The sequence below is a fragment of the Gastrolobium bilobum genome, unplaced genomic scaffold, assembly GCF_033153095.1.
Source record: "Gastrolobium bilobum isolate Gb01-03AN ecotype WA unplaced genomic scaffold, APGP_CSIRO_Gbil_v1 utg993, whole genome shotgun sequence".
NCBI classification, from domain to species: domain Eukaryota; kingdom Viridiplantae; phylum Streptophyta; class Magnoliopsida; order Fabales; family Fabaceae; genus Gastrolobium; species Gastrolobium bilobum.
The window spans coordinates 3,766-24,655 of record NW_026898494.1 but is presented as its reverse complement, the minus strand read 5'-3'; the positions used below and the strand labels follow the sequence as shown (position 1 = coordinate 24,655).

At 36.5% G+C, this 20,890-nt stretch overlaps 1 protein-coding gene across 1 annotated transcript; it reads right to left on the bottom strand.

Annotated features, from left to right (window-relative positions):
- Nucleotides 1–1,391: 1,391 nt before the first annotated feature.
- Nucleotides 1,392–14,622, bottom strand: LOC133316802 (uncharacterized). Its single transcript, XM_061518583.1, has 19 exons — nucleotides 14,558–14,622; nucleotides 13,852–13,893; nucleotides 13,639–13,743; nucleotides 12,628–12,666; nucleotides 12,389–12,481; nucleotides 11,493–11,604; nucleotides 9,980–10,025; nucleotides 9,785–9,856; nucleotides 9,495–9,557; nucleotides 9,237–9,391; nucleotides 9,081–9,145; nucleotides 8,299–8,449; nucleotides 8,078–8,183; nucleotides 7,832–7,967; nucleotides 3,189–3,253; nucleotides 2,926–3,090; nucleotides 2,365–2,437; nucleotides 2,221–2,281; nucleotides 1,392–1,723 (listed from the first exon to the last, which is right to left on the bottom strand). The coding sequence occupies exons 1-18, from the start codon at nucleotides 14,559–14,561 to the stop codon at nucleotides 2,244–2,246; spliced, it is 1,530 nt and encodes a 509-aa protein (XP_061374567.1). The 5' UTR covers nucleotides 14,562–14,622; the 3' UTR covers nucleotides 1,392–1,723; nucleotides 2,221–2,243.
- Between the last annotated feature and the right edge of the window lie 6,268 nt (nucleotides 14,623–20,890).

The window sequence follows — 20,890 nt, the reverse complement described above, 5'->3', positions numbered from 1 at the left end:
AATTTTTATTTTATTTTTTTTATGTAATTTCGGGGTGCATCAAACAGTGACCATATATACATTCATTCATTCCCTATGTGGTCCTCAAAATTCTATTATCGTCATCATTAAATAACATCATTATTACTTATTAGCAGCGGAGCGGGGAAGAAGAAGTTTTTTCAGCAACAATGTTTTATTTTTAAGATTAAATTTTTAAATAAATAATGGAAAAAATGTGTACCATTTTAAATGACACACCTTATATCATTTCGCTCTCATAAAGAAGTGGGACTCACACCTTTAAATCATGTTTCACTTTTTCTCTCTTCCATGATTTATCTTTTTCTCTCATTTAAAATGGCACAACTTTATGTCCTTCAGAACGACACATTTTTTCCATAAATAATTCATGATGTATTTATTATTAATTTGATTATACTCTATAATAATATTAATCTATCAAAATTTAAAAAATATATATACATTTATGCAATTCACTTTCAAAAAATTCACTTCTAAAAAGCTTTCTCATTTTACTTCAATTATAATTTTAAGCACACTTATTTTTATACAAGTTCTTCTTAGCTCAATATAGTTTACATTTTTGTTATAAAACTTAGTCATATGCGCTAACTTAAGAATTTTAAGAGTTACGAAAAGCTAAAATACCACCATAGCTTAGAATATGATAGCATTGACAAGCACAATCCCTTAAAAAGAATTAAATTCATATATTATTTTTTATTGAAAAATATATTTCTGCTTTTGTTGCTGCAAAAATAAGATCACACTTGCATAAAAATAAATGGATCTCATTATACAGAAAAGAGAAAAAAAAATTAATAAAACTCACTTATTTTTATATGAATAAGAAGATCACAAAAACAAAAACAGAAACATTAGATCCTTTTTATTGTAGTTTCCTGAACCCCTAATTTATTTAAAAATCAATATTTTAAAACCAGCAAGTTAACTTTTTAACAACTTGAGCAAAAGAAAAATAATCCCTTGAAGAGTAATATGTCTCGTGGTTTTTAAATTTTATAGTCACTCCAGATTAGTTTATATTGAGTGAAAATTAACACTTTAAAAGTCAAACATGTTAATTCTTTCGACTAACTTGCTAATCGCTATTGTCATTGTTTTAAAGAATTATCTTAAAGTACATTTAAATTAGAGTAAAAAAAATGCAAAACTTTTTAATGACATAATTTTTTTAAAAAATGAAATCACTTTTTAAACTTATTTAAAAAAACAATAATAACTGTTTTTAATGTTTTAACTTTTTTTGAAAAAATTATTTAATTAATTTAAATTTTAAATGTGTTCTTCAATGAATAAATAAAATAGTTTTTTATAAATAAATAAATTAAGAAGAAGAAAAAATGGCTCGTGCACACACATAAAATCAAACATGCTAGTCAACTGTGAGTAGGAAATTTGTTTTAATATCTGTTAGACACTAAAATATAAGTCATCAAATTCCACGTCGAATCAGGTGGAATGATTCAAAACCATCCATTTTAATTGTAATTTATATCTCAAACAGCACGGTTGGAAGCAACCAGGCCTTGCAAGGCCGCATACAAGTAAGTACTCATGGGGCACCAGCGGCAACAAATAACTCATGACTGAAAACTAGCCAAAGTAAAAGCAAAATGAATATCGAGATGAATATATAGCGAACTTGATGCTTTTAATTATATGCCTCTATGCTGCCACTCTCTGCAGGATTCCCCTCCTGTCCACAAAAAGAGCTGTTAGAAAACAAGTATCATAGTTAATTTGAAAAAACAAAGGCAACAAAAACCAAAAATGAAAACTGAAAATTGAGGCTGTTAGCATGCAAGTGATCCAGTGGCCGGTAGCAAATTGATTTGTTCCTCTATTCTCTTAAAATCATTTGATTTGTGCAAAAAAGACTATAACCTTAAAAATCTAGACATGCTGATCGAAACATAATGCCAAATAATTGATATTTTCAGTTTAACCACTAGCAAGTCAGTTTCCAATTCAAGTTCCACATGTTTAAATTTATTGAGATACAAAAGATAAGAGACTAAAGAAAAGGCCCTCTGCATGGCAGATAAGTCAAAATAAATAAATAGAAATATCAGGTTAATCAAACCACATATGCTAGAGAAACAAGGAAAGCCACTTCCAAAAGTGATTTAATATTACCGGGAAAAGCAAGAGCAGGTTGACAAGAAGAATCAATGTATATGAAACATTCTTTACCTCAAATCAAAATTGTTACAATCTCACAGACTAGTGACTTTACCCACAGCAACAGTTTTTCCTGCAGAACAGAGTGAATCTTAATTCTCAAGATATATTAATATCGTAAACACTTTTGCAAGACTATTTTATCTTAATTCTCACCTTCAGTGCGAAGAGTGAATCTCCCAAGTTGTGGAAAATCAGTGAACTTCTCAATGCATATCGCGTTATTGACCTGGTTATACATTTTCAAAACAAGATGAAGCTAAACTTTCATTAATAAGAAAATAAAAAAATATCATCAGCAACAAATTCCTCTCTATTTGAGACTCGACAATCATTCTCCAGGATCATGATGAAGTAAAAACCCCATCATAGCCCTGTGAAGCTCATATACAGCAAAACAATAATAAAAGGCAGCCTAATGGTATGAAGCTCTGCTATGCAGCAGGGTCCATGGAAGGGTCAGACCGCCATGGCCTCACCTAGCACTTGTAAAAGATTGATTTGACGACTAGAACTTATGACCTCCAAGTCACAGGGTGACAACCCCAACCATTACAAGTTTTCTATATTGTACACCAATACTATAAAAAAAGAAAGAAAAAAAAAAAATATATATATATATATATATATATATCTTCAAATTTTCTACCCTAGCTAGTCGAGGTTTAATGAGGGAATGGTTCGATTTCCATATTCACAAGGCAAAAAAAATTGCACCTGAACACGGCAAATGACACCAGCGCCACTCTTCACAAAGAGAACTTTCTTTTTCATGGGTTTCCGTGTCTTTGGATCAATTTGCTGTAAGAGCTCGACAATCTCACATTCCTCAACTACAGAGTGGATGTGCATAACAGCCTTGTACCCAGCTGTAAAAATAGCCTGCAGATTTATGCAAAGATGTTTGTGCCTTACGATTTAATACATAGAAACTAAAGCTAACATCCAAATGCAGAGAGTGAGAAAGAGATAATACATACATTATCCAGCAATTCAAGAATCGCTAACTGAGCAACAAACTCGGTAACTGCTGGTATTGGATTTGCTGCAAAAGGGAATAAAACACACCACATAAAAATAACAAACAAATTTAAAACTTGGGGTGTAAATAAGTCAGGTAAGCCAAGCTTTAGCCTAAATTGGCTAGGCCTATATAAAATATTTCAGGCCTGTCTTGACTTATTAGCCTAACCAAGTAAAATTATAAGTTTTGTCTGAACAAGTTTTACAAGCTACAAGACCAATCAAGCTTATCACGACTTCAAAAATGACAAATTGCACTCTGTAAATTATAGATTATGATTACTTTGTTTCTTTTGTATGTTTAAGTTGATGGAGCCATAACCCAAAACACTAACAATTTAATTACGTTTCTAGAGATCAAAAATCAAATAATGACAAGGATGTGAAAGGCTTAATTGAATTTCAAAATAAAGAAAGATATTCACTCGCTCATTTATGAGCGAATTCCACTCAACAAAAAAGAAACTATTACATCCACATAATTCCTTACACATACATAATAATATAGCCACAAATAAAATACTAGAAAGGAAAAAAAAAGAACAAGTAATTGATTGTCATCATAGGTAGATAATATAACACTACCATATTCCCTAAAAACCAAATCAATAACCAAATTCATAAGAGGAAGGTTAGAAAAGATCAAAAAATAAAAAAATTATTTTATTAAAAATACGGGCCACGCTAGGAGGCTTAGAGGCCAAGACTTTTAAAATAGTCATGTGGCCTAATTTCTAAAGAGGTCTTTAATGAGTTTAAGTTTGTACTATTTTTAAAATAGGTCAAGCCAAGCCATACTAGGATGTAGACCCCTAACAATTGTCTGGCCCATTTACACCCCAATTTATAACTACATGAAGACATAACAACAACAAACATAATGCATTTCAATATTTAATTGACTAGAAGAAGCACATTTGTGGTGGGAAAAGGTCCCACAACCATTCTTGAATCACTATCTATGATTCAACCAAGTTCATAAACCCACCACAATTTGTGCATAACAATACTCTTTGCTCATTTGTTTGGAATAAAAACTGCAATGTGATATTACATTATGATGAGCTTGAAAAGAGTTAGTTAGTATTAGATATATAACTTTGTATCTTACTGTGTTGTATCTTTATTCACTGTACTTACATGTATCTGATTATTTTACTTTCAGTTCGTTACAAGTCTGTTTCAGCTTTCTGTTTGTCCCGTTCAGATCTAACTCATTAGCTGAGTTAGAAATCTCTCACTATATATATTAGGTTGCCTTGTATCTTCTTTCACATAATAGAAATCACACATTCAGTTCTCTCATACTTTCTCTCTCTCTCTCTCATCTATGGCTTCTGCACAGTATTGGAATAGTTAGTTAGGGGATTTTTCTAGAATATTCTTAAGGATAGGATAAAAAGAGGGGGAATGATTGGAGTGGGGTATGTTGTATGCATGTATTGAATGAATATTGGAGATTTAGGATCTCTTATAGCCTAGGTGTGTCGGTTCTAAAGGTGAACTGGGGTCTTTTGGTGTATTATTTTGCAATTAATGTTTGCAAGAAGCTTGTCTCCACTATTGTTTCCTTATAGTAAATAAAATTGGGTTCCATCAATTTGGTATCAGAGCTCTTCTGACCCTTGGGAGAGCTTTATGGTTCGTACGAGAATGGAAAACATTGGAAGTTGTGGAGCAGCAAACGGGACAAATGGAAGAAAAGTTGGGGAAAATAAAAGAGCATGTTCATCAACTAAGGGAAACGGTTCTTGATTTTCTGGAACGACTAAATCGAAGGGATGAAGGATCTGGAACGCGATCTCATGCTGGAAATAGAGAAGAGAACATGATATGGGAGGCAAAACGTCGAAAAATAAAACAAACCCACGAGATGACGAGAGTAGAGCTCATGGTTTTGAGAGAGAAAATCAGGGTGGAAATCCGTCTTCACGCTTAGGCTGAACAGAGTCATACATGTAATATGCAGCCGCTTAAGAATCAATGACTATCCCCCACACACTAACACAAGACTTTTCAATGTGTTTTGTACTCACTCACACACTTTCTGAGAAAACTTCCGAGAAGGTCACCCATCCCAGAATTGCTTCAAATCAAGCACGCTTAACTATAGAGTTCATCCGTTATGGGCTACCGAAAATTAGATGCATCTTGTTAGTATAGGTAGTGTCAATTAATTCTTATAAGCTAACCCCAACTTTGCAGTCTCATATCTGCATAGTCTTTGGAATCTCTCTCCTTCGGGTGCCAATTCGATTTATTCATGTAAACTCCCGCTGGAAGCCTGTCAGGAGTCGCTCCTTGTCTGTGCCCTTTCGCACCGGCGATCACTCCCCGCCCTCGTCAGCGCCCGGGATGGTACATGCCCACCAGGTCTTGTCTGTGCCCTTTCGCACCGACAATCACTCCTCGCCCTCATCAGCACCCAAGATGTTACATGCCCACCAGCTTCCACCTGGTTTGTCCTCAAACCATACCATACTGGAAGAAAGGCCCTACTCTAATACCACTCGTAATGCCCGGCCGCTTCAAGAATCAATGACTATCCCCACACACTAACACGAGACTTTTTAGTGTGCTTTGTACTCACTCACACACTTCCTAGGAAAACTTCCCAGGAGGTCACCCATCCCAGAATTCCTCCAAGTCAAGCACGCTTTACTATGGAGTTCTGTTGTTCTGGGCTACCGAAAAATATATGTATTTTGTTAGTATAGGTAGTACCAATTAATTCTTATAATTTATCCCCAATTGTGCAGTCTCATACCTGCACAGTCTTTGGAATCTCTTTCTTTCGGGTGTCGATATGATTCATTCATGTAAACCCCCCGCTGAAAGCCTGTCAGGAGTCGCTCCTTGTCTGTGCCATTTCACACCGGCGATCACTGTCCGCCCTCGTCAGCGCCCAAGGTGTTACAATACACACACACAAAGATTCGAAAAAATAGAAAAGGAAGAAGAAATAGAAAAAGAAGAACAAGAAAAAGAAGAAGAAGAGGAAAGGGAGAAAGAAGATGAAAAAGAACCAGAAAAAGAACAAAAATGAAAAGGTAACAAAAGCGGAAGAAAGAAAAGAACAAGAAGAAATCACCGAAGAGGAGAAAGAAGCTACTCGGGGTTGAAGCGGGTCATATGCGGGTAAGGGGGGAACCGAGTCAGGGGCTGTAAGCGGGTATTTTGGACTAACCGCTTTGGGAAATAAGGAGGGATGTAATGGGCTGCAAGGAGGGAACACTCATAGGCGAAATGGGCCAACACCTACGGCTCAACATGGAGGGTCCAAATCAAACTTCTAGTGTGGCAAACCCTAATCGTACTGAAGGAGTAGCCCCAAATGCAGCGACAGTGCAAGGCAGAATGGCAACAGCAAACGATGGCCAGGAGAGTTGTTGTGGGTCACGATTTCAACGCCTAACACAAGAGGAGATGGAAAATCGAAGAAGGCGCATTCTATGTCTCATGAAAGTAAAGGATCCTCTGACAAGGGTGGCACAAGAATCGGTGACCTTTACCCCACCATTACGTAACCCACCAAACATGGAGGAGGGGACCTTATCGATTTTACAAACGCTTGTATCAATGAAAGAGCATTGCTCCAGGTCTATTTTTCCTTTGCTATTTTTTCTTGGTTCGCTTTCGCCAATCTTTTCCACTTCCCCATTGCACCTACTAATGTTCCCATCTACAAATGGTGCCATTGAGTTAACCCTAGAAGTGTCTCAATTGGGTTGTGGGTCATGGGCAACTCCTACCCTGAAGAAAATTTTTTAGGCTCCAAAAGAAGTGCTTGTGGCCCAAAGTAATTTTTTTTGCAGGAGGCTTCCAAACGACAAAAAATAGAGCTTGAAGGGAGTAGAGAGGCCCCCTACTCCATGGTTAGGTAAGTTATAGGAAACTAGGCGCAGGTGCAGTATAGCAGCAAGGGGGCAATAAGATCCAGCCGTGGCAATATTTTAACTTCAAGGATTACTTGGTCTATATGCTTCAAACAATGGGATCCGAGTGGAAGTTCTCTCACATTACCTGTCATTTTTCTTCACCTTGAGTACAAGATGAGTTTTGGAAAGGGAGTATTGATGGGCTTGAAAAGAGTTGGTTAGTTAATTACTTAGTTAGTTAGTTGGGATTTTTCTAGAATATTCTTGGAGGATAAGATAAAAGGAGGGGGAATGAGTGGAGTGAGGTATGCATGTATTGAGTGAATATTGAGGATTTGGGATCTCTTAGAGCCTACGTGTGATGGTTCTACGGATGAGCTAGGGTCTTTTGGTGTATTATTCTGCAATTAGTGTTTGAAAGAAGCATGTCTCCATTATTGTTTCCTTCATTTTGTAGTAAATAAAATTGGATTCCATCACATTAGTTGTGGCAACATCTCATGGCATACTATACAGCTAAACTATTCATATCAGAATTCGAAATAAGAAACAAAAACTAGCTTTTACACAATATGCACTGAAATTGTTAGTGTAATTATGTTTTCTAGAACACCTCTCAAATAAAAAATCTCAATATAAATATCTTCTAATATGTACTGCTGCTGCAACACATCTTTCAAGCCAAGCAAAATTTTATAAATGGAAGAAAAAAAAATCCTTACCAACACTGGACAGGACAAACCCAGATAATATGTCTTCTTCTTCAACACCAGATAATCTAATCCGTAAATTTTCACCAGGTCCGGCACGTTTAACCCGATCTTCATCAATAAAAACAGCAACAACTTTTACTTGATCCTGCAAATTATGTGCAGTTGTCACCCATTTAATGATCAGCAAAGACGAAAAAGCAGAAGAAAGAATGGAAGGATAAAGGAATAAAGCTCACAAACACCCCAAAAAACTACCTTATTTGGCATGACCAACAAGGAATCTCCCTCACAAACAGTACCAGATTCCACTTTACCCATCACAACAGTTCCCATGTCTTTGAATTTGTCAATTATAGGCATCCTGCACAAAACAATATAAGCAAAGAAGTTGAACTTTAAAAATAGTAAAAATAAATAAATTATAAAGAACCTCTGGGAGGAAAAAAGAAGCAAAAAAATGTTCAGAAATGCAATACCTGAAAGGACCATTGGGATCTCTCAGAGGAACTTCAATAGCATCAAGGGCTTCAAACAAGCAAGGACCATCCCACCATGAACAAGTGCTTTTATCCACTCTTGTTTTTATGTTTGAACCAAGCAGCCCAGACATTGGTAAAAACAAGACATCTGGTAAATAAAATAATTAGTAAAATAACTTCATTTCTACAATCAATCAACCGGTCAATACCTCTGCATAAAATATGAAATTGTAGCTAGGAAATGATTTCAAATACAGGGCTTTCCATGTCCATTTCAATAAGATTTTCAAATCCTAAACCATAGACATAGCATGCGAAACAAGAAAAGAATAACCTTTGCACAACCTAAATGCCCTAGATTCTAAACCAAACAAGCTGCTGTTCATTCCATATACTAGATTCAGCATCGTCCTCCCATCCCTTGAGAACTTAATACCCAGGATCTCAAACCTGCTCAGCATTTTGTGAAAATAAACTACCAACCTTTCAGCCATCTTCAGCTTGCCCCAAGTTCCATTAGCATTCAGCAAGACATATAACATTCCCCACTCTAGATGAGAACACAAAATTCTTAATAGGGAACTATGGCAGACAGTTTGCAACCCCCATCATGTTCATAATAATATAAAGCATGTCCTCTATGTAAATGCAACATAACCCATCCACTATAAAATATAAATCATGCATTCACACCAGCATCCCAAAATTAAAAAACAGATTAATTAAAAACAGACAAAATAAAGTTCCAGCATATTCTCAAACAAATAGAAGTTAGATACCTTTCTTAACATTGTATCCTGATTGCTTTAGAAATGGACTCATCTTTGACTCAATTTCATCATACCTAGAGGCACACCAGCAGCAAGGAATTTCATTACAATTGCATATATGCACAGAAAGAGGGAAGAGAAAGAGAGGCTAGTGAGAGAGAGCACCTTTCTTTTGACCACTTCACTGTAGGATCATCCATTTTATTGACAACAACAAGCAGCTTGGACACACCCAACGTTTTTGCAAGCTGGACATGTTCACGAGTTTGTCCACCTTTCTCATATCCAGTTTCAAACTCGCCCTTCCGTGCAGAAATTACCTGATTGATGGGTCATAAAATACAGATATATCATCAAATGCTTGTGAAGATGCATATAAAGAAGATCAACAAACAAATAGTCACACATAACAGATCAACTAACCAACACTCCAATATCAGCTTGAGATGCGCCACTGATCATGTTCGGAACATAGCTTTTGTGACCCTGCATGAGCATTGTAATTCAATATTAAATGTTTCCACACAAACACATACAATGATTAAATTATTTTAAAATATAAGAGAAAAAAATGATTAAGTCAAGGGAAGAAGATCTGTCAGAGAAAGCACTCTTAAGATCCAGAACAAAAAACTACTACTCTAAAGAACATGCATGTCCATGATAATAAAAAAAACCAGACCGGAGGAGTATCATGCAATACAGATACTCACAGGTGCATCCAAAATGGTAAACCTTGTTGTCTCTGTCTCAAAATGTGCTCTTCCAACTTCAACTGTCTTTCCCTGCAATTATCACAACTTTCTAACTATGAGTTCTAAGCAAATTCATATAATCAATAAGCAAAAAAGGAAAACTACATCAAATAGGATAAACCAGTTAAATTTTATCAGTAAATTTATTCTTACCTTTACCCTCTCCTCCTCATTTGTGTCCATTATATAAGCCATATACCTAGCATATAAATTTCAAATCATTAATTTAATATAGATTAGTATCAAGTATATTCACTAAGCTAAAAGATCCATCAACCCCTTCAAAATAACAAAAACAAAAAACAAAAAACAAAAACTCCTCTCAACAAATAATATAATAAGTTGAAAACTCAATTGGCCACATCCCACATTTTTATAATGTGAGCACTCTACACATTTAAGGTGAAATATACAAAATTAAAACAAAGAAGCTAGGAAACATGAACATAACAAAATCTGAATTCCAAAGTATCATGTTGTCTCTGAAAACACAAATATGGATCTCTATCAGATGTACGTGTGCTTCAATTAAGAGACCAGAAGCTAAAAACACAATAAAATATCTGAAAATTGAATTACTAGTGTCTGGTCAAAATTTATAAACTAATGAAGGAACATAGAAACTAAATAAAGAAAAAGATCCCACACTAAGACTTGAGAAGCATAGAAACCTATTAAGTAATGGACAATTACCAAGTTTAAAAACAAACAACAGACTCTAGAAGATATAAATAAATTAGCATGCCACAATTTTCATCAGGAGAAAAAATGAGATTTCACATAAATATTTGTACTTGGTTGCAAGGAAATAAAATCTTCAAAAAGGAAGATCAAGGTGCACATTAAAAACCACAGATATACATGTGGCAGTGTGATACAACCATGAGGAAAACGGCCTCATAACATAATAAGATAATACGAAAAGTCACATAAAAAACACACATTTAAAAATCCTGAGTACTAATTGAACTTTCTGTTCGCATGGCTTTACCCATCATACAATTTGTTCGAAGCAAAGTAAACTGCAGGACAAACTGTCCATTTATCTACTTATTTAATGCTTATTTATTTCCCTCTGTTTTATATGGTTTAATCTATTATGATATTAAATAGTCCAGTGACTCCAGTCCACAGCAAATAGTTACTTGGATGCTCAGACAAAAGTAATGCCTCGAGCAACAAGACCACGCGCAGCAATGAGAAATCTCATCCAGATCAAGCCAAATATTCTACCTATGTGATATATAAAGTCCATCATCACAAGTTGAGAAACCCCATCACTCCAACAGACCAGAGTCTCAATGTTACTGTCCTACAATTGCATAAGATTTAAGTACTGAAAAGCTCAAAACTATTGAACATTCTGATCGACAGATACTATCGCATATAATATAGATCGAAGGTGAGCCAACTTGAAAACTTTTTATAATGCTACAAAAAGAGAAAGTAATCTCATGAATTTATTAGACTATATTCACAAAAGCAGCGACAACCAACACAAGTACTATGACCTTTTTAGCCAGGCTAATTCAACCATGTCAGTAAAATAGCCTGAAAACCATAACAAATTAAGGCCCTGAGTTGCAGTAAGAAAATGATGAGGAAGTAAAGCGGCATTGGAACACATATAACACCTTCAATAAAGAAACAAAGAAAATGAGCTGACCAGCTTTCTCGACTTTTGTCCTTAGCTTCTTTCTCGTATTTTTGGATAGTTCGTTCATCAACCTGACCACTGAGGAAAAGTATCTGGCCTCCGGTTGTTGACTTACCAGCATCTAGAAAAAAAAATACAAGAATAAATTACTGCAAGAAAATTATACTGAATGAACATGAGAATCCAACATAGACCACGAGAGAAAGACCGCTTTTAAATTCCATAGGACACATACTACTACAATATCCAATGAACTGCAGACTAGTCCTAAGTCAAATTTAAAAACATATAAATAATAAACTAGTAGAAACTGAGTTTTACTATTAGAGAAACAGAGACCACCTCCTTACTAATTCTGGTATTCTTGGAAAACAACAGAAATGAAAAATACAGAATAGTCTTTGTCTTAGGAACAGCCAACCCCACCCAATACCTCTTTCTACATAATTTTTACCTGCCTTCCCCATCTCCTTCTCTCAGCTCTCAAAAAAAAATTTCTTTAACTGAATTCACACCATCCTCACTTCTCTCTCCCCTACTGCCACATGTCTTGGCAGTTACAAGAAATCTTCCATGCATATTCCCTTCCACCTCACGTGACTCATCAACCCACTGCCTTTCCCTTTACTTTTCCTCAGATAGACTTTAGTAATATGAGGGAATCTATCATATAGCTAATTTAGTGTGTTTAGATTAGCTTACTAGATGTCCATGATTGACATCTAAAATTCATTTGATAGGCAATTGAATCAATGGCCATCTAATCGTATTATACACAAGACATGACAGACATGAAGGACAATACTCTTGACCAATTGAATGGTCACTAAAGCTGAACAAAAGGCAAAAAGGAACATTGGTAACCCATATACTGATAAAGGAACAGTGTGGAATTCGTCACTTACCAACATGTCCAATAAACACAGCATTCAAGTGTCTTTTCTTCGTCTTCAGCTCATCTTCTTCATCTTGCACAGAAGGAATGTCCTTATCTTTTACTACAGATCAAAGTCATGGAATGAGCACATGAAAATGGATGCTTATATCTTATTTGACAATGAGCAGTCTAATTCCAAAAATAGCAATATAAAAGAACAATATGTATGTTATCACATACTTGAAAACTAAATACATTTCTCAATACCTTTTGGCTCAGCCTGTACCTGAACCTCCCGCTTCGGACCTGAATCCACCAAAGTGAAATTCTTTATATAATGGTATCCAATCTCCAACATAAATTTATACTATTACAGCAGTGAAGTAATAACATAGTAAGCAAACCATTAAAACAATCATCAAAGAATACAGAGTAATGCATCATTCGTTCCTCCGTGTTCAAGGAAGCCAGAAAGACTTTGTTGCTAGGAGATACAAAATTACTTCATCATTTTGGAATGGTGAGGATAAGAACAGATGACAAAATTATAACAAAATTACAAGAGGGGGGGGGGGGGGAGTTGCATTCAGTGACGAGATCCAAACAAGTAGTTACATATATGAACTTCGTAACGATATCAATAATAGGCAAGCAATTTCTCTAATGCTGACACAGCAAACAGGCACAACACAGCTTGTCATAAATTGAATAAAACCGATGCTGTGGAAAGTCAGCATATTCCATCTATTAATCATTCATTCAAAACAAATGAACTGATATAACCAAAATACTAATATGAACCATAAGTACAGGAGTATAATAAGACAACTGAAGGAAAGGGAAGAAAAGAAAAACACATACATTTTCCCACTTCTATGATATCTTTCAGGGGTTTCATTACAATAGCTGATAATATCTTTCTGGCTCATAACAATATTTCTGAACAAGTGAGTTCACAATTGATTGTGTAAGGGGAGAATGAAAGGAGCTACTACATGAAGCATTTACATTTACTAATGTATGTATGAAGCAAATATAGGCCGATCTCAAAATAAAACAATAATGACAATGATACTTTAGTTAAAACTTAAAAGTACAGTTTGCAAATGAAAGCCAAGCCAAAAACATAAAAGAAAAGCAACAAAAACACAGCAAAGAATCTTGAAGTATAATGATGCAACACTTTTGACACAGATGAGATTTATTTTCCCAGAAAATATAAACATGGAAACGGAAGGTGCGGGAAAACACAGAACCAACCACTTCCTTAATACCAACCTTCATCCATCGTATCAGATTTCTCAATTTCTTCCATCTTATCAGATTTCTCAACTTCTTCTGGCTTTCCATCCTCTGGATTTACCACCCCATTATTATCTTCTACTATGTCACAATAAAGATTGGATAGAAAGGTTTAAAAAAAATGGTATAAAGCCATAGATACATAGTGAAAAGAATTAAAACGCAAAAATCAATAGGCCTGTAGATTACCTGCTGAGTCAAGCTGTAAAGAACGGATGTCCTCCTCAATATCTACCATTCAAACAAAACATACATAAATATTGCCTCCAACTCACCAAGTTCCTTATAAATTCGAGGTATAAGGTTTTTATTTTGATTCAGCAAAAGCATTAATTCTTTTGAATTTTGAATTTTTCTTCAGTATGAATGGAATAAAAAATAATTACATTTTAACCCACTACCCCAATAAAGAATACCACCATAACATGCAACTCAGCTTACTGCTTGCTACAGAAATTCACTTACTGCCACCAGAAGCTTAAAAATTGAAATGCAAGCAAAGTGATGTAACAAGCAACACATACTTTTACTATCCCGCAGACAACTTTTCGTTATAAATTCCTAAGCATACAGGGAAGTGAAAATTGGAACATCACAAGCCCGAACTAAATACACTCACTATAGTCGCATCCATTTACTCACTCAAGGAATCCCAATGACTAGAACTTGAGCAGAAAAATGGAACCAAAACAAGCAAAATAGAATCATATCGATTATTTCACCGATCGATAGGATTAAAAAAACGCAGCACAGATCAAAACATGACTATCAGAAACTCGAAACATGAAGATCTACAGCGGATTAATACGAAACTGGACGAATTGCACAAATAAGGGTTAAAAATTATGCAGTTAATTAGGAAGATTAGAATGAAATCAAGATGAAGAGAGAGTACCCATGGTGAAAATGAGACTAGGGATTCTGCAAAGGTGCAAGGGTTTCGGCAGCGAGAGAAATGAACAAAGGCGTGCGAGGTTTTACTCTTGCTTTTTTTTTGTATGACTCTGGCGGTGTAAATAGGAGGTCATTCCTTTACTTTAGATAATTTGTGGGTAAAATAGTTTAGTGCTCGATTGGTTGTATATTAGATTAGAATTTTAAAATATGTTTTTTAGATAAAAAAAAATGGGGAAGGATAATGTAATAATCAAATTGTATTATTATTAAGTTACTATCAATCAATCTCACTGTTAGGTAGATTATGTTGATCCAACGGTTATATTTATTTCCATCATTGTTTGGTTATGATTATGATCCAATGGTTGTAGTATTATTAAGTCTGTTTTTATTGCTGATTTATCTTCTGTTTGTAGAGCTCGAACAGTGTCTGTTTTGTAGTTTCTCTACTGGGTTTTATCATCAGCATACCAAAAAAAAAAAGTGAAAGCATTAAATATGGAAAATCATAACTATACAAAGGTGAAAATAAATATAAAATATTAAATTTGAGAAATCATGACCATACAATGATAGAAATAAATATAATCGTTGGATCAACATAATCGATCTAATGCTGAGATTAATTGGTAGAAACACAACTTGGTTGTTACAATATCCTTTCCCTAAAAAAATTTATAAATTTTAAAATATGTTTTATATGTTTTTGAGATAAAAAAATTTATAAATTTTAAAATATTATTTAGAATTCGAAAGACTTTAAATACATTGTTAAAATGGATTTTAAAGAATTTTAATAAAATTTATAAGATTTGAAAGGATAATATGCATTTATAATATTTTAAAAAATTATATGAGGCTTTTTGACCCTTTTGCCCCTCATTAATTAATTAATAACCAATTTGCCCCTGATCAAGAACTATCCACCAACCTGCCCCCTTTTAGTCGACTACCTTGCTGTTTTAGTCGAGCAAATGGTCAATCTTCATAAAGTGGACTACCGCAAATTTAGTCGACTAAAAAATCATCTTAATCGACTACATTTTTGGGATATTTAGTCGACTAAGTATCGATATTTAGTCGACTAAATATCGACGGATTTGTTTTTTAAAAACCCCTCATTTGGCAGAGGGGGAGTAGGATGACCTAATCGACTAAGGAGGCGGCCCAAACCCCAAATCCGCAGGAGCAGCTGAAGAACGCCCCAAACCCTTCCTTTAGGCGTGTGGATTGCCCCCAAATTTGGTCCAAATCGTGAAATCTGAATGATAGGTAAGGTTTCTTAACTTGCATTGTGTTTTAGGTTTAGGAATTTTTTGTATTTGTTTGTTGTCCGAATTTGTGAACTCTAATCAAAGCGTTTGTTGTAGGTTTTGTAACCCTAATCTACTAAGGTTTATTTTTTTGCATTGTGTGAATTTTTTTGTTTGAAAAGTTTGTATGGGGCAAAAGTTTGCTTTTGGTTTACAGCGCTTATGTTGCAAGTTTTCATTACCATCATGACATGTTTCATATAGTTAAATGCTGACATGTTTCATTGTAGGTACCCTAAACAAATGACGAGCCGCAGAAGACCAAGCGATGAGGGCAATGAGTCACTTGAGAGACGCACCAAGCATAGGCAAGAGCGGCCTTCTTCGTCAAGGCGACAAGACGAAGAGCCTGATACTGTTGACCTCCCGTATGGGTATCTGTTTGAGGACGACCCTGCCGTCCACGCTTCATTCGTACGTGACCATTTGAACCGGCCGTTATGTGCTCCAAAATCTTTGGATACAGCCTTTTTTGATAAGGAGGGATTTGAAATTGTGGGGGTGTTGGAGGCGGCACATCTGAGGGTGTTGGCCGAGACCCTATGTCCATATTCAGAGCTTATGGTGCGGGCCTTCTACCATAACCTCAGCTACGTACAGGGCGAGCTGAGGTCGAGGGTCTGTGGAATAGAGATCATCATGACGGCACCTGCATGGTTGGAGATACTCGGCTATGATTTTGACTCTTCTCAGACTGTGGTGTATGACGCTGATAGTGGTGTAGTACTTCCAGGATATGTACGAGAGGATGCCGTGCAGGAGCAGAGAAGAGTCCGTGGGGAACACTTGCACTATACGGTGGGGTTGCTTTCTGTGGAGTCCCGTATACTACACTATGTCCTCACCCACGTTCTGTTTCCGCGATCTTTTAATCATTCCAGGGTGTTGGAACATGACATTCCCATTATGTGGGCTATCCGACATGCCCAGATGGTGAACTGGAGGCACTATATCTGTTGGTTTATGTTTAAGGCCAAACATAAGGGTCATCTTCCATACGCCTGTCTGGTACAGAGGATATTGGTTCACTTTGGTGTTCCCATGGAGACTGAGCTGTTGAAGAAGACCACGGGCTATAATTGCAAGTTCGGAAAGCGTCTATTGGAGCAGTGCAAGATTACTAAGAACACGAGATCGGGTGTGTGGGAGTTTAGTGGTATGCCCCAGGTTGAGGTTCCTTATGTTGCCCAAGATGACCATATTGTTGAGCCAGATGTGGAGGAGGAGGAGGAGGAGGAGGATGTGGCTGAGGTTGAGGAGATAGCTGAACCTGAAGGTGGATTTTCACTGCGTGATGTCATGAAGGGCATAAATGCAATGACAAAGAAGATAGGAAAGATGGCGCTGGCACATAAAAAATGGAGAAAGAAAGGGAATGAAAGGTTTAGACACATACAGGGAAGGTTTAAGGGTGTGGAAGACAGGCTTGCTCGTCTGGAGCTTCCAAGAGGTGGTCAGGTAGCTGAGGCAGCAAGGGATGGGGGTCATGTGTCAGATGAGGACGACTCAGAGACGGACACAGACGGGGATGACGAGTAGATTTAGGGTGTACATCATGTTATTGTGTTTTGTTCATGTATTTCCTTTAAGTCGTTGATGTAATGTAACTTTTTTTAATGAATGCATAATTGTTATGTTTTTTGGATCTATGTTATGTTGTGTAATGAATTTAATTCCATTTCAATATTGTATAATTCCATTTCCATAACACATCACAGCAAATCAGTACATGTGTTCAAAAAGGCTACATCTTGTATTGTTAACCGTAAACAAACGTTATGACAACATACGACTTGGTTTTAGGAATTTAATGTCCACATGGGTTTTTTGACTCGGAAATTATGCTCCCTAAGTCACACTCCCTTAGTGGATCAGTGTAGAGTGGAAACCTAGGGCAAAAAACATGTGTAATTCGGATTTGGGGTCCTAAACCAACAATTTAGTCGATTAAACCAGTACAGGTTAATCGACTAAATTGTTGGTTTAGGACCCCAAATCCGAATTACACATGTTTTTTGCCCTAGGTTTCCACTCTACACTGATCCACTAAGGGAGTGTGACTTAGGGAGCATAATTTCCGAGTCAAAAAACTAAGATGAGTCAAATACAAATATCATGACATCAAATACAAACATAGCACCGTCATTACATTCAAATACAAACATCATGACATCAAATACAAACATAGCACCGTCATTACATTCAAATACAAACATCATGAGATCAAATACAAACATAGCACCGTCATTACATTCAAATACAAACATCATGACATCAAATACAAGCATATAAAACCATAAATGCCTATAATGTTAAACCATCAAAACATTAAGCCCTTCCCCTGCTTCCTCCGCAATTCATCTTGTATTGGGAATCCTCATAGGACATGTACGTTTGTTGTGACCAATTTGCTTACACAGGCTACATCTACTCTGACTGCTTGTCGGTTGAGACTCAACCCAATCCATCTCATTCTGTATCCTTGACGATTTTGGTCTTCCTTGTGCACGTACCAAAGATGCATTTGGGATAATGGTTGGGCCATCAATTTGTGGAATCAACAACTCATTGCCCATTGGATACCAATGAGCAGCATATACCTTATCAATTTGTGCAATTGAGAACACAGGATCAACATAATCATAGTGGTTCAACTTTTCTACCTTGCACACCGCTAAGACATGACTGCAAGGGAATCTTCTAGATGTGAACTGTCCACATTGACATTTGCGATTGAGCAAGTCCACCCTCATTATGTCACCTGCATCATGAGTTGATTGATTGTAGGCATCCTCAATTTCAAATAGCTGCAGGTCCCTATCAAAAACCCGCACACGGAGGCTCACTGTTAATTGATCATTTTTTTGGATGATATCCTCAACTTTTTTTGCAATTCTCCAACCCTTTGCCTTTGCCTTTTGGATCTTTTCACGTCTCTTGACGAAATACTCAACAAGTCTACTTTGAGTCATCTTCACCAATGCTGTTATAGGCAAATTACGTGCACCCCTCAGGACCTTATTCACACACTCAGATAAGTTAGTCGTCATGTGACCAAACCTCCGACCGTCCTCATCGTAAGACCTGCACCATTTTTCTTTGGGAATCTGATCTATCCATGAAGCTACTTGAGAGTTACTGTCGATAAAATCCTGGAATCTGATATCAAAATGAATCTTTGAACTCAAGTACCCTGAAATACAAAATGATGCGTTAGATACAAAAGGATGAATTATATACAATTTGTACATATTAAAAAGAAGATTGTACCTAGCTTCATCAGGGTTTTCTTTAATTCCACATCTCTGAACTTAGTGTTAAAGTTGCTTCCGATGTGGCGTAGACAAAACACATGATACGCAAATGGTGGCTGCCAACCGGCATGATCTTTTACATCCCTGATGATGCTGGGATGACGATCGGATATTAGACAAATGCCATGCTTATGCATGACGTGAAAACGCATGAGGCTAAGAAACCACGACCAATCATCCAATCTCTCACCAGGAGGAACAATAGCAAATGCAATAGGGAGAATGTAACCATCTCCATCTTGTGAAGTTGCAATCAAAAGAGTTCCTTTGTATTTACCGTACAAATGCGTGCCATCAATTTGGATTATGGGTTTACAATATTTGAAGGCCTCAATGCACTGGTGAAAGGTCCAAAATACTCGGTGAAAGACAGCCTTATCCGTATACACTCGACGTTCATCAACACATTGGTATGTATCAATCTTGAACACAGAACCCACATTAACCTGCGTCATGTATGTCAGCCAACCAGGCAAGAATGCATACGATTTATCCCAGTCGCCAAATAACTTGACAATGGCTTTCATTTTAGCCTTCCAAGCTTTCCTGTAAGATATGTTGTATCCATACAAACGTTGTACCCTCTCTTGAATAAGAACTGGCTTCAATGATGGATCTTCTTTTAACATACCTATATAAAAAAAAACACCGGCCAACAGTCAGAATACAAACTGATTAACGTTAACATACCTTAGGAAGTTAGATATATCGAATAATACATACTGATAATGGTTGCACATATCACATCAGAATCCAACTGTCTATGATCCCGGGTAAGACCTTGGTTTAGGCAGGTGTGTTCTTTAACCCATTTACTAACCACCCAAGTATTTTCATTCTTCGGCAACAATGCCCTCACATACCAGGGACATCCATCATTATGGTGTCGACACTTCATCACAAATCTATGGTCATCACTTTTTGCCACAACGGCAGTACGGTGAGCCTTCATACAATATAATTTGACTGCATGTTGCATTTCAGATTTGCTACGAAACTCCTGATACAAATATAAAGGATCCCCTAATTGCCAGCCACCGTGATCATCATCGTCACCATACAATATCTCCGTCTCATCATTAGGGTGGGCCCAATTAATGAAGGTATAATGTGAGCTTTCATTCCAAAATGGCTCGACCTCAGAACCTACGGATGCATTATAATGCCACCGTCAATACCATTCATAACAAAAAAAATAATTGCTAAATTAAATCTTTAAAAAACAAATCTTACCACTGCTAACAGGGTCAACACGAAGTGGTCTCGTAACCTGCGAACCTGGGGATGGTGAGCTTGTGTCAGCGTCGAAATCACCCTCTACGTCAGTATCTGACGTGTCACCTAGTGGAATAACACTCTCAGGTTCACCGTCCTCATCGCTGTCCATATCGGCATCCTGTTCATCCTCATCTATTTCCCGCAGTGTTATCTGACTTATGACATGTGCAGGTGCAGATAAATCGACTACTCTTTCTTCATGACCAAAATACGGTTCACTTCTTGTATGCATGGGTGCAGATGAAGATTGACCACAATCTAATTCAACATATATCTCAATAAAATTTTGAAATTTTCGGTCAACAATTGCATCTATGACACATTCGACATCTTCATCATCACATATATCGTTACCAATGTAGTAAATAGCATCCTTACCAACTGTTGTCTCTACCCTGGCAATCATCCGTTGAACGCATTGGCTGC